The 13,262-nt window shown below is 39.1% G+C and overlaps 1 protein-coding gene across 3 annotated transcripts in view; it reads right to left on the reverse strand.

Annotated features, from left to right (window-relative positions):
• dyrk1b (dual-specificity tyrosine-(Y)-phosphorylation regulated kinase 1B) overlaps window positions 1-13,262 on the reverse strand; it is a 103,383-nt gene that overhangs the window by 12,966 nt on the left and 77,155 nt on the right. For all 3 annotated transcript variants that reach the window (XM_070966141.1, XM_070966140.1, XM_070966142.1), the window contains exons 3-6: window positions 5,858-5,977; window positions 3,664-3,852; window positions 2,722-2,869; window positions 401-550 (exon numbers count right to left, since the gene is read on the reverse strand). In XM_070966141.1, the coding sequence (XP_070822242.1) occupies window positions 401-550; window positions 2,722-2,869; window positions 3,664-3,852; window positions 5,858-5,977 (607 nt within the window). The remainder of the gene's footprint in view (window positions 1-400; window positions 551-2,721; window positions 2,870-3,663; window positions 3,853-5,857; window positions 5,978-13,262) is intronic.

Raw genomic sequence — 13,262 nt, forward strand, 5'->3', positions numbered from 1 at the left:
ATGTTCGGTCATCACAATAGATGTGCTGATTCTAAAATGCTTCTCACAGGTTCCAATGTGCTTGTGCCCAGCACAGAATTCTCCATTTCAGCTGCTCACTTCTTAGTAACGTCTGGTTGCAGGGAAATGGAATGGATGAACAGGAAATCAGAGATGGCTGTAACCAAGTCTTACAAAGAGAAATTGATCCCTAGCACTTCCTTCCCTATGACACTGCACAGTTCGTGAAAGGTAGCAAACTATGATTGGTCTGGGACCAACCTGTAGTCCACCATGCCTCTCAGCCAAGTCATGGCAAAAATTTATGACTCTATAATTGCCAAATTTGGCATACTGACCATCTGAACACACAAAAATATTGTGCAGTCTGAATCAGACCTTAATGTTTCCATGCACACACCTGTACAGAGCTGCTGTGCAAATTTCCTGGTAAGGTTGAGGGAGACTCCTCTGAAGTTGGTGTTCCTCAGCAGATCGTACAGGTTGTAGCTCAACAACTCAAACACCAAACAGAGATGGTTCCTAAACATAAAGTGACGCTTCAGGTGGACTGCACAGAGACAAATTGACAGACAAACACACACAGAGAGACAGATGGGAGACAAGGAGGAAGGTTAAGATATACACTGAAAAGAATCAGGTCAGGCAAGAGTACATTTTTGTAAAGTCAGTTTTTCTTTGAAAATTGCACACTTTTGAAGTCTTGACTTTCAGACACAAGTGCCATTTAAAAATACAATACTGGGAGATTTGATACTGTTAATACTTTGGATACCTCTATACAAGATACAAGCTTAATTTATTTAGCATTCTACAACACAGGGTTATAGAGTGATTTGCAAGTTGTAATGGCTTACATGGAGGACTGCTAAAATCAAAAATAACTAAATAAATAAATGCCTCAATAAATAAATGAATATGCAATTAAATGCATCAAAATACTAAAAATAAATGTAGGCTTTAATCAATTCATAAAACAGTGAGATACATTTACATTTCTGTTTAAATTTATTTAACTTAATATTAATTCCCCTATTTATTTACTTTCCCATATAATTTTACATTTTATTAATTAATGTGTTAATTTTTCAATTTATCAATATTCTTTTCTGTATCATTATCCCTTTGCATTTTCCCCATATTTATTTGCGCAAACGTATTTATTCCTGTATTTCCTTTTTAGATTTCTTTATGCAAATGAGGGGACTGACATTCATGTTTTCTCCTATTGGCTGATCGACATAAGCATGCATAGATCGACTATATATGCCTTGCTCCCACACCTTCGATATCAGACAGTTTCAGACTCACCACTTTTGTAACAAGGTGATGTAGTGTGGCTCCAACAAGACTCTGATCTGAATCATATTTTATGTAGAAAATATTTTCTGGTTTTCCCCTCTGATGTCCTCCGGCTGCTCTGCCTCAACTATGAGTTGATTTACAGAGTTTCCTGATGGACACATAGCTCTCTTTGTTGTTAAAGTTATGGCTGCTAAGTAGAGGGAGCTGCCATCATCTAGTTAGTTCAATGAGCCTTGCTGCACTGCAGCATTCCCCGCTAGGCCCAGTTTCACCAATATCAGTAAATAAAAATCATTTTCCAACCTAATTCTTCTCTGATTTGTGGACTGATAAACAGTCAATTCATTAAATTCAGAGCCCCATATCACTATTTATCAAGTTACTGTAGCTGCCAATAGCTGTCAGTATTGCGCATAATCTGCATGAGAGCAGAATAGTTTGGAGTAGCTTGATGACAACAGACACATGCTACTGAGAATACAGAGCTAGCTACATACATATACTGTGCATATGTATTTATATGTAAATACATATATATACAGAATACTGTGCAAAAGTTTTAGGCAGGTGTGAAAAAATGCTGTAAACTAAGAATGCTTTCAAAAATCTAAGTGTCAACAGTTTATTTTCATCAATTAACAAAATGCAGTGAATGGACAGAAGAGAAATCTAAATCAAATCAATATTTGGTGTCCAGCTGATAGCACTGCTGGACATCTTCTGATTTTGAAGGGAAATAAGCTTTATGTGTACCTATAAGAATTGATGCACACACACACGCACACACACACACACACACACACACACACACACACACACACACACACACACACACACATATATATATAATTTTTAATTTTTAATTTTATTTTTATTTTTTGGAGCCTGGCCACTGGTGTATGAGCAACAGTGGATCTATACACTCCTATGTCAGTCAAGCAAGAAGTGAAAAGTTCCTCCATGACACAATTTGAATGGCAGCCCACACGTTTCCATAATGAAGCTGAAATGCATAAACAGGAATATCAATTTATGTGGCACTTATGTCACATTTAACTTAATGCCTACATTACTTAATCATAAAACAATCATTGTATAAATGGATCAATACATAATTATAATAATATCTTGTTTTTCTACAAACTATACATCCAAACAATTCCATTCTAACAACTCTTCGACGAGTTCATAAAGGTCCATACACACTGCGTACCAAAAACCATGTGTGAACACATCCGTGTAAGCAGACTACAAGTGTAGCATAAACAGCAACATCCATGAGGTTTTACATGTATACCCCTGTCCTTTTCCATCTCATTGTAAGGAAATGTGTGTGTGTGTGTGTGTGTGTGTGTGTGTGTGTGTGTGTGTGTGTGTGTGTGTGTGTGTGTGTGTGTATGCTGTGCTTTATCTTACCAATGTAATATTTCATCTCAGTGTCATGCTTGTTCATAAGCTCCAGCAGGCGTAGTTCAATCTGTGCCTGATTTAGAAATGCCTTTTTGTTCTTGATGATCTTAATGGCAACCCATTCCTGCTCATGGTGGTCATAGGCCTTCACCACCTGTAAACAGACATCAACAGACTGCCATTGCATTCAGGATAGAAATATATGCTAAGAGTTTTTTGTTTCCGAATGTCCCAGGCTGTCAGAATGTTGGTTTGACATGTACGTAATATAGATTTTGCTTTGAGATAATGTAAATGTGTAAAAATAGTAAAATCCACTCAATATATCCTGAAAACCAGAAAAATGCTTCCAGAAAGAAATTGAACTCCCTTTTAAAACGACAAATTTTCTCTTAGTACATTACTGTATATGTACATATAAAACTAATTAGATGTTACATGTTGACTAGTGGGATTTAAAGCTGCTGGTTGTGGTATTTTTGAACTTTTCTAATCTTGCTTGCTCGGCTAGTCTAAACACATTCTGACACGCACTTTGTGCTTACCAGACAGACATTAGATTGATAACCCTCCTCTCATCTCACTCACAGAAACAAAGCAAATATGTTCCAAAATATTGAACTGTTTCTTTAAAAGGCACACAGAAATGTACTGATATGACTCCCAACTTGATACTGACTGTAGGCAACTTGAAACACTTAACAAATACACTGAAATTCACTGTCATTTTTCCAGACATGCTTCATTTTCCCCATTGATCAATTAAAACATAAGAACATGTTTCGTTTGAAGAGGCAATCTTTGAGACAGTTGATTCTTTGTACTCCAGTGTTAAAGACAGCTAAAACTGTTGGTATTTATAAGGAACCATCGTCTGTGAGGAATATTTTGGAAACTAGCAATATATGTGGATTCAGTTTCATATTAAAGTTTCTTTCTCAACCTCACCTGTCCGAAGGAGCCCTTTCCAATCAACGAGTCTATCTCATAGCGGTCCAGCCACTTTTCTCCATTTTTGACAATGTAGTCATAGTTGTCATCATCATAGCCATCATTGTAGACTTTTCTCTCCTTCTTGGTGCTGCTGTCCTCTGGAGGGACCTGCTGGGCCCGCCGCTTCTTCTTAGTATAGTACACCTGTGGAGTTTATGTTGGTAGTAACTTTATTGTCCTGAAGTAAACCCTGTTATGGAGTAAATTTTCCACTGACGGCTATGTATGCCTAATAATTAGGGATGTCCCGATCACGTTTTTTTGCCCCCGAGTCCGAGTCATTTGATTTTGAGTATCTGCCAATATTGAGTGCTGATCTGATAAAACATTATGAAACAAATTAAGAGCAAAGAATAAGATCCAGGATGTCCCTTATTTTTTTTACCAATGGCTCTTATATTAACATATAACACATGCACAATTGTGCATGCATGCAGTGCAGTGTATTGTAAACTTCTATGAGGTAGCTTGAATTACAGTCTCAAGTCAGAACAGAACACAGAAATAAATTTTTCTTCACATTAGGAATAGTGCAACATTACATAAGGGATAATGCCCGACGAGGTGTCCATTATCAGAAATGAATGGATGACGCGGAGGCATGAACCATCTGACGCGAATGAATGGACTTCGCTTTCATTTCTGATAATGGACACCTCGAAGGGCATTATCCCGCTTATACCATGGTCACTTACGAAAGAAAAGAAATATTAAATCAATTATTGATACGTTAATGTTGTTTTTTACCGTTAAAATCGTAAGTTTTTCACAAGAAGCAGCTGAGTGGACTATTTAATATCTCTTGTTGTGATGCGTTGCCAAGGTAACCGGCTCTGGCCACAGAACCTGCAGCTCGGTCGGCCACAGCTATTATATTAGGCCTAATCAGGGGAGGGACGTGAGATGATTGCTTAACGTTATGTTATGTGATACAAAGTATCATTTCAGAGGGCAAGTGCACCTCTTACCGCTTGTGTGTGTCCTCTACTGTCTTGCCGTTGTGATAAATAAACTGTGAAACAACATATGTTAACGTATGTTCTGAGTTTCTGTTGCCACGGTTACCAACTAGCATTTGAGCCAGCGCAATAATTTAGAACAATCAGGCTATTTGACTGGAACTTTTTAACGGACACCCCGCAGCCAATCAGAATCGAGTATTCACCCAGACCATGGTATAAAGACTCAGTAGTCTAGTATTAAAACAAATAGCTGCTTAACTTAAAATAGGCATCAAAATGTCAAATGCAAACAAATGAGCAAATAAAAGTGACTGTTATCAAGTAGCCTAAGGCCAGTATTGTGCTTTTTGGAACTGCACTCCTAACTAATATTCTCAGTGCAGTGTATTGTAAACTGCAGTGCAATGTATTCAGGTGTCGTATCAAGTTTGTGGTGTTAAAAGAAGTTTTGTCCTTCCCACCTCTCGAGATCCCAAGCTTCAAAACAAACTGCTGCGTGCTGCCGTTTTCCACGCATGCGCTGTTCTGTGGCGCCTGTAAACGTTGGTAGTTAATAAATACTATTTTATTCTCATTTATTTTTAATCACTATCTCATCCATCCATCCATTTTCTATGCCGCTTATCCCTTTCGGGGTCGCGGGGGGGCCGGAGCCTATCTCGGCTGTCAATGGGCGAGAGGCAGGGTACACCCTGGACCGATCGCCAGCTGATCGCAGGGCACATACACACACCATTCACACTCACACCTAGGGGCAATTTAGAGTTACCAATCAACCTAATGAGCATGTTTTTGGTCTGTGGGAGGAAGCCGGAGTGCCCGGAGAGAACCCACACATGCACAGGACTATCCCATATATTGTAAATGTGATTAAAGATAACAATAAATATGCATATGTATATATATTATTTATCCGATACCTGATCGGGACATAACGTCTGATCCGATAGAGTCTGCAGTCACGCGATCGGCCCAAATTTCCGATCACGTGATCGGATCGGGACAACCCTACTAATAATAATGCTTTATCTCAGATTTCGTTTGATCTCAGGATCTTCAAAAATCACCCACGGTGTAGACAACAGGCAAATACATTTAAAACTTGAAAAAGTAATTAAAACGTTTTTAAAAAAACATGAACAGATGTCTGGGAATATGTGTGGTATACACTGTCTCATGGGACATACCTCATTGATGTGCTTGTAAGTTTTGATGAGGTCAACAGAGAGTTTCCTTAGAGGGGCACTGGCAGGGTCTCTGAAACTAGGGGGAATCCTCCGCTGGAGTATGGTCATATCAGACAGCACCTACAGAAAACAGCAACACTTAATACACATGTCTGGAATTGGAATTAAATTAATTGAAATTTTGATATTTCAGGATGATATTACTGATTTTTATACACTATGTATATTCCATGTATATTAATTCAAACTGACATCATGCAGTTCACCTATTTTGTGTCAAATTATAATAATTCTCCACATTTAAGTCATATACTACATTACACATATTATGGGCTGATTTGTGATCTTTACAGGAAAAATTGACGCAGATGACATGAGTGATCAAAAAGATGAAAGAATTTTGACCCTAGGCCAGTCCACTGTCGAGTGTTTTGACGTCTTACAGTTTTGCACTTTAAGCAGAGAGATAAATCCAAAATTTTCACGGGAGATAATTGGCAACCTTCGACAATATGATCTCAATAAGCACTTGAAAACATACTACAACAGTGGTCCTCAACCACCGGGCTAAGGACCGGTACCAGTCCGTGGACCATTTGGTAACAGGCTGCATAGGAGAGACTTAGAAAAAAAAAAGTATTGATCATCAGAGTCTGAAAGAAGTTTTATTTTGAAAATCAGGTGCATCCGCCTGTGCCTCTGTACACATTAAACCACTCCTCTCACTCACATGATACAGTAATAAAAAAGTAAGCCCACAAACTAGCAAAAATTAGTAAAAAACAAACATCTTCGGAGAGCTTCTTCGGAAAGGGGAAAAGGCCAAATGACGAAACACGAGAAGTTCTTTTCTCATTAGTGCAACTTAAAATATTAATATTAAAATATTCACCAAAATTACACAGAAAATCTTAGATGAATGGCTGACAGACTAATCACATGATTATTATCAATTTAAGATAAAATATAATAATAATTTAGCTCAGCTTGCTCAGTAAAGAATGCAATGTGCGGATAAATTAAATGTGTGTGATTGAGCAAATAAAACATGAAACCCTAACGTATCTAGCTGGTTGAGGCCTAGGAAGAAGAGAAGACAAAGAGGTTAGAAGAAGAAGAAGAAGAAGAAGAAGAAGAAGAAGAACAAGAACAAGAACAAGAAATGTACTTTATTAATCACACACATTACATGCACAAACATGCACACACCATGCTTCATGAAATTATTTCTCTGCTTTTGACCCATCCATTGTCCGTCCTTCCTCCGCAGGGTTAGGGTTGGGCTGCCAGCCGACAGCCGCGCCCGGGGACCCAGTTCTTTTCGTCACCATTGGTCAGGTGGTGATCTTCTTGCATGTTTTTAGAGGGGGTATATATTTTAATGGAGGATACCCCAGGTGAACAGGGAGAAGATGCAAACTCCACACAGAAAGGCCCCTTTCCCTCTGAAGGCATGGTGGAGAACATGCCGCCAGCACCCACAGTGGGAATCGAACTGGGACCTTCTAGCTGTGAGGCGACAGTGTTGCCACCATACCACCGTGACACCCAAGAACAAGAAACAGTTAACAAGAAAGGATGCCTTCTCCAACACTGCCGACTGGCTCCTGAGCCAGGAACCAACCTCACAAGAGAGGGATATCACAAAATGCCCCAAAAATCACAAGAATTTAGAAAAGGGATACAATCTTTTATAAAAGTGGCAGTGGAGGTATGGCCAGGCTGTTAGGCAGGGCAGATGGCGCACCTGAAACTTTTCAACTCATCATCCCTCTCCATTTAAGCAGCATGCCGGAGATGTCTCGGTTGTTCCCAGCTATTTGTTTCCAGAGTGTGTTTGCCTAGTTCTGTCCTAGCCTTGTTCCTTGTTTGTCTGTTAGTTATTAGCCGTGTTCCTAGTTGCCTGTTTGTTCCTAGTTTTGTATTTTTCCCTACCTGCTTGCCACAGTGTAGTTGATTTTTTGTCTCTGGGCTTTTTGTGTTTGAGACTTTGTTTTTCTTTTGTAGTTAGTTATACTCCTGTACTGTGTATTTTCTGTTGGAATTAAACCATTTTGTTTAAATGGCTCTCTTAGGTCTGTGCTTGGTTTCTGTCACCTTGGGTCCTAATCTAAAACTCTATTCTTAACAATTTGACCAATCTGAACACTGTAACAAAATCTGAAACATTTTCTATCAATTTTGATAGAATTTGAACAAATACTTATGAAGATACAGTATAGGTGTTACATAACTTTGTGTGATTTACATTTAGTTTTTCAAATTTGGAATGTGAAATGTCTAGAAATTTAGATTTGTTGTTACAAGCCATGCTCACTTTAAACAATCATTATCCAATTTTATGCATCGACTGAGTCTTGACCCGTGATCGTGCAAACCAAATTTTGTATGAATTCATGCAGCAGATTGCAAGATACAAAGTTATAGCATTTTTGGCCTCACCTGGGGTGGAGCGCAATAAGCTTAGATTCGTGACATAAGTAAAACCTATTGAACCTGTGTCTTGAAATTCACATTGATATCTCATCACACTCATGACTAATTGCAAACTTTTTAAAATCACTAATTTTAATAAACTGATTGACATATTGAAATTCTGTTAACAAGTTAAGATAGCAATGTCCGTAAATGATCCTGACTCAGTTTTGGGATGACCAGTGATTTTGGATGAGATGTTGAAAATGGATTTTGAGAAAACTGAGAAAAAAGTCGAAAAAATTGAATGTTTCGAGAGAAAACCCATGGAACAAAGGACTCTAGGCTAAACAATGTTCAATCAGCAGCAAAAACCTAAACTTTGTCATTCCAGTGCTATTTTGAGGTGAATGAATGTCAATACAAGAGACATACTACTTGTATATTATTTCAATATAAACGTCTTTTAAAAGATCCACATACCTACACACTACAAAATAAATAAATAAAATAATGTACTATACTGTGTTGTGGAATTATGCACTCGTTTCAGCTTGACCTGTCAGACTCCACAACAAAGACTGCTCTAAGTAATCTGCAAATTATCTGTAAATTACTTGTGCAATAATCTGGGCAATAATTGGTGCAAAAATCTGTGCAGTCCATCCTGTACATAACAGTCTGCAAATACAATTTATAATTTAAGATAATGTCTATTTTTATTACGCTCTTTTGTATATACTTGTTTTTATCTAATCTATCTTTTACTGGTGCTGCTATAAGTTGGAATTTCCCCTTGCGGGAGTTATAAAGGTATACTGAATTGAATTGAATTGAATTGAATTGAATTGAATTGAATTGAATTGAATTGAACTGAATGACCGACATTGCATTTTCAAGTGTTGTATGCGCAATTTCCTGTTGGTGCTGGTGTCCTGGAAGAATTCTGGTCACAGATGATCTGATTATGTACACTATTTTCCCATATTTTTTGTCCAGGTGACTAATGGGGGGGGGGGGGGGGAACAATTTTTGAAGTTTTTTTTTTAAGAACTATGTTAAAGAATAAGATCTGTTTTGTCTAACAGAAGCAACCGTTAAATCACTCTTGCCAAAGCCACCAGACTCCATTCATAAAAACAGTAATTTTATCATCCTAAAACAAACTTCATTCAAATATGACAAGAATAAAATAAAACTCAACAAAACCTCTTGGTTCGTCTTCCAACAACCATCACTAACTCTGGGTTACTTTAAATAAACTCTTCATTCACCAAATTGTGAGACGAGCAAGAGAGGGCAAACATCAGAGAAGTAGCAGGAGAGTTGGAATATTTTCACACCTAGCTTTTAACGCTGACATTGACTTAAAGATGTCAGGCTTCAACAGATTGCCCCGGTAAAAAAAAAAAAAAACACATAACAAAAAACAATAATTAGGGGACAAAAGAAACTGTTTTTGTGAGTCATGCAACCCTTTCAATGCTGCTTTTTTCCCCACATTTGAAATAATAAATTTTGACAATTCACACTGCTCACACTGAAGGGTGTGGAGAAGGATTTAAAGATAGGGGCAAAGAACAAAGTCCAGTCTGTGCTGAGCCACAGTGAGGATGGACTTGAGTCATGAGCTGCTGAGTACACACAAGGACTCGCATTCCTTTCTCACATAAGTTAAGGTTGGCATGTTTGTTAGATCTGGTTGCCTGAAACACCATAATCTGCTCATCAGACTGTGAGAGAGTCACAGCTCCTCAGTCTTTCAAGCACAGTGAGATTACCTGCAGCTTTCTGCACAAAGCATCTTGAAGGCCATGTGCAGCTATCATCTTATTTTCTTAATCACTGCCAAATCTTGTGAGGAGAGGTGACGGTTGGAATGAGCACTGACTGACTGAGGTAAACAGAGCTTTGCTCCACCATCACAATCCAATACTGAGACTGCATCACTGTAGCCTATTTTACTAACCCATGGTAAACATGATCTTTTTAGTTGTGAATAAGAGTCTAAGCTTTATTAAGTTCTGCATCTGAGGTAGCTCCCCTAAGCTATCTCAAGTTATGTGCAAATATGTGATAGGCCATGCCAATCAATACCAATCAATAGGGCACATCAGATTTTCACTACTTACCCCCCAAAGCATGTACACCTAAACTGATGAAATTCTGTACACTGGGTTTTCAAGTACACCTTTCCGGTCTTAATGGCACCCCCTATGGGTTGGGCTCAAAATTCTTTGGTAGGCCTATTCCCAAACATTTACAAAGATTTATGATGACTGGATAAATTAATCAGTTAATTTAAATTAAATTGCTTTTTTATTTATTACTGTTTTTCAAAAAAACAAAACAGTGGGAAATCCATCATGGCAAACTTTTTTGGTCCATGAGCCTTTTTTGTAAGAACACGTTCAGCTGGGCTTGTGTGTCCAATTTCAAGCCAGTCAGACTTAAAGCTCCAGAAGGGAACATGTAAGTATTTTTTTGTCATATTTGCTAAAACTGTCCCTATGCCCAGACAGCAGTACATGAAACATGTAATCTGTGAAATAAAATTGCTCCATTGGTCCCACCTACTGCTCCTACTGCGATTTGCAAGAATCCATCGCGACCAAGACAAAACAACCAATCAGAGCCAGAGGAGTGTCTGATGGAGTGTCTGACATCTGTCAACCACTACTCACACATGCACTGCAAACTGCCGCCCCCCTCCGCTCATGCTGCCGGCTGCAGCTCAGTCAAACAGCTCTGTAAGCGGCGTCAGGAGGCTAGTGAAAGGTAGGGCGGAGCACCCGCAGAGGAGAAACTGCCCATACCGCCGCTGCCAACAACAGCATATACGGCTAGGACAACAATAAAGACGATGACCGCAGAGGACAAACAGGCAAAAAGAAAGAACTCGATCAAGCCCAAGATAAAACAGGGGTAAATATCGGAGTAGCTTTTCAGAGCAACATGACCTGAAAGGGTTTAAAACTGATTCCAAGTTGGCCACATTTCTGCTTGACAGGTATTTACCACTGCTTGATTTCTATTTTGATTTTCGGGGGGAAATAACCATAAAGCTAATACGGTAATTGATACAGTAACACTCCGCAGCGCGTACAGTATGTTAGTGACTGTGATGTAGCGGCTGGGCAGAGTTAGTTTTTCATGCTAAGGCTAACGTTGCTGGTTGTCTTCTTTAGTTAGAAAACGGCAGAAAATACATTTATAAAGTTTCCAGACAGTCTCGTTTTGGTATTTGTCCTCATAATATTTATGTGTAGCGTCATCCATGCTCTCACAGCTTATGTTGTCCTACATGGTTTAGTGGTTATTAGGAAATATCCACGAACGTTTCTCTTCTCTCCAAACATGAAATACTGAAATAAGTGTTTTTATTTTCCTTTGTCTTCTTTTTTTTTTACCAAGTACATATTGCCATAGATTACTGTTCATGTCAAAAAGATCTATATCAGCTTATTTGTTGGCCAGCAATGTTGACTATTCACAACAGTAATGTAATGTAACTTTGGTGGTCTATATGCCTACTCTTTATGAACTGACAATAATGTTAACACCCAGCTGACATATCAGGAGGATATTACCTGAGTTAGATGAATTTGTTTGTAATTTTAAAACAGACAAACAACTTATATAACACATATTCACTTGCAGATCAGGCAGTGTCTTTGGTCGCGGTCACAGCAGCCGTGCAAACGCTGCAGGGAGGACAGCTTGGAGGCAGGGCATGAGTGCAGCGGAGAGGGAGGGGGAGTGACGTGAAACTTGTGTTGGTTCAAATTTTCAGGCTAAGTCTGCTCTCTTCTCGATCTTACCTACTGGAGCTTTAAGGTATGAGGGCTGTGGCTTTTCCAAAATATTATTTTTGGGCCTTAATGCAGTGCCATCATCTGACCGATTGATTCTTGGGAAGCACTTGCACATCATTTCAAGTTGTTGGGCCTAGGAGGTGGTGGACAGAAGGATGTTAGCTAAGCTGACATTCATCATGGACAACTCCTCCCACCCTCTGCACCACACTGTGAGGACCCTGAGCAGCTCCTTCAGCAAAAGACTTTTACATCCCCAGTGCAGGAAGGAGCGCTACTGCAGTGGCACAGTGGTACGGAGGCAACACTGTCGCCTCACAGCTAGAAGGTTCGATTCCCACCTGGGGCGCTGTGGGCGCTGAGGGCGTGTCCTCCACCATGCCTTCGGTGCCTGCTGCCCTTATCTCGAGGAAAGGGGCCTTTGTGTGTGGAGTTTGCATGTTCTCCCGTGCTCACCTGGGGGATCCATAAAATGAAACCCCCCTCTAAAAAACAGGCATGAAGATCACCACCTGACCAATGGTGACGATAAAGAAACTGGGTCCCTGGACACGAGTTGGCTGGCAGCCTACCACTCCTGGTCTGCCGCGGAAGAAGGACTGACCAAGGATGGGTCAAAAGCGAAGAAGAATTTCACCAAGCATGGCATATGTGTTGCATGTACTGTGTGGCATGACAAATAAAGGATATCTTTCTTTCTTTAATTCCTGCCCACAGCCATCAGACTGTATAACAGTGCACAATAACATCCACTCAAATGCAAGTTATACTGATAACCTCATAACATCTCTCAGTTTTCATGTGCAATCATCTTTTTTAGATTACCTAAGTGTGTATGTACGTATATATTGTAAATTACAATAGGGTATATAACATTTGTGCAATATTTTTTGTCTTCTTGTCCTCTGACTTCTTGCACTCTGTCTTGTAGCTGCTGTAACATGTGAATTTCCCCCATTGTGGGATAAATAAAGTCTATCTTATCTTATCTTAGTTTCATGATTCTAGCTCATTCTGGTACAACAGCTCAATTTGGCAATTTGAGCTGTTGTACCAGAAAATGAATAAAATGAATAAACAATAATAATTATAGTAAACCGGCACAAACACAAAAAGTTGGCTATCACTAGTTTATCTTCTGCAGATCATGGAAAAATAAAATGACAAAAATTGCC

Source organism: Chaetodon trifascialis, chromosome 7 (assembly GCF_039877785.1).
Source record: "Chaetodon trifascialis isolate fChaTrf1 chromosome 7, fChaTrf1.hap1, whole genome shotgun sequence".
In the NCBI taxonomy this organism is placed as follows: domain Eukaryota; kingdom Metazoa; phylum Chordata; class Actinopteri; order Chaetodontiformes; family Chaetodontidae; genus Chaetodon; species Chaetodon trifascialis.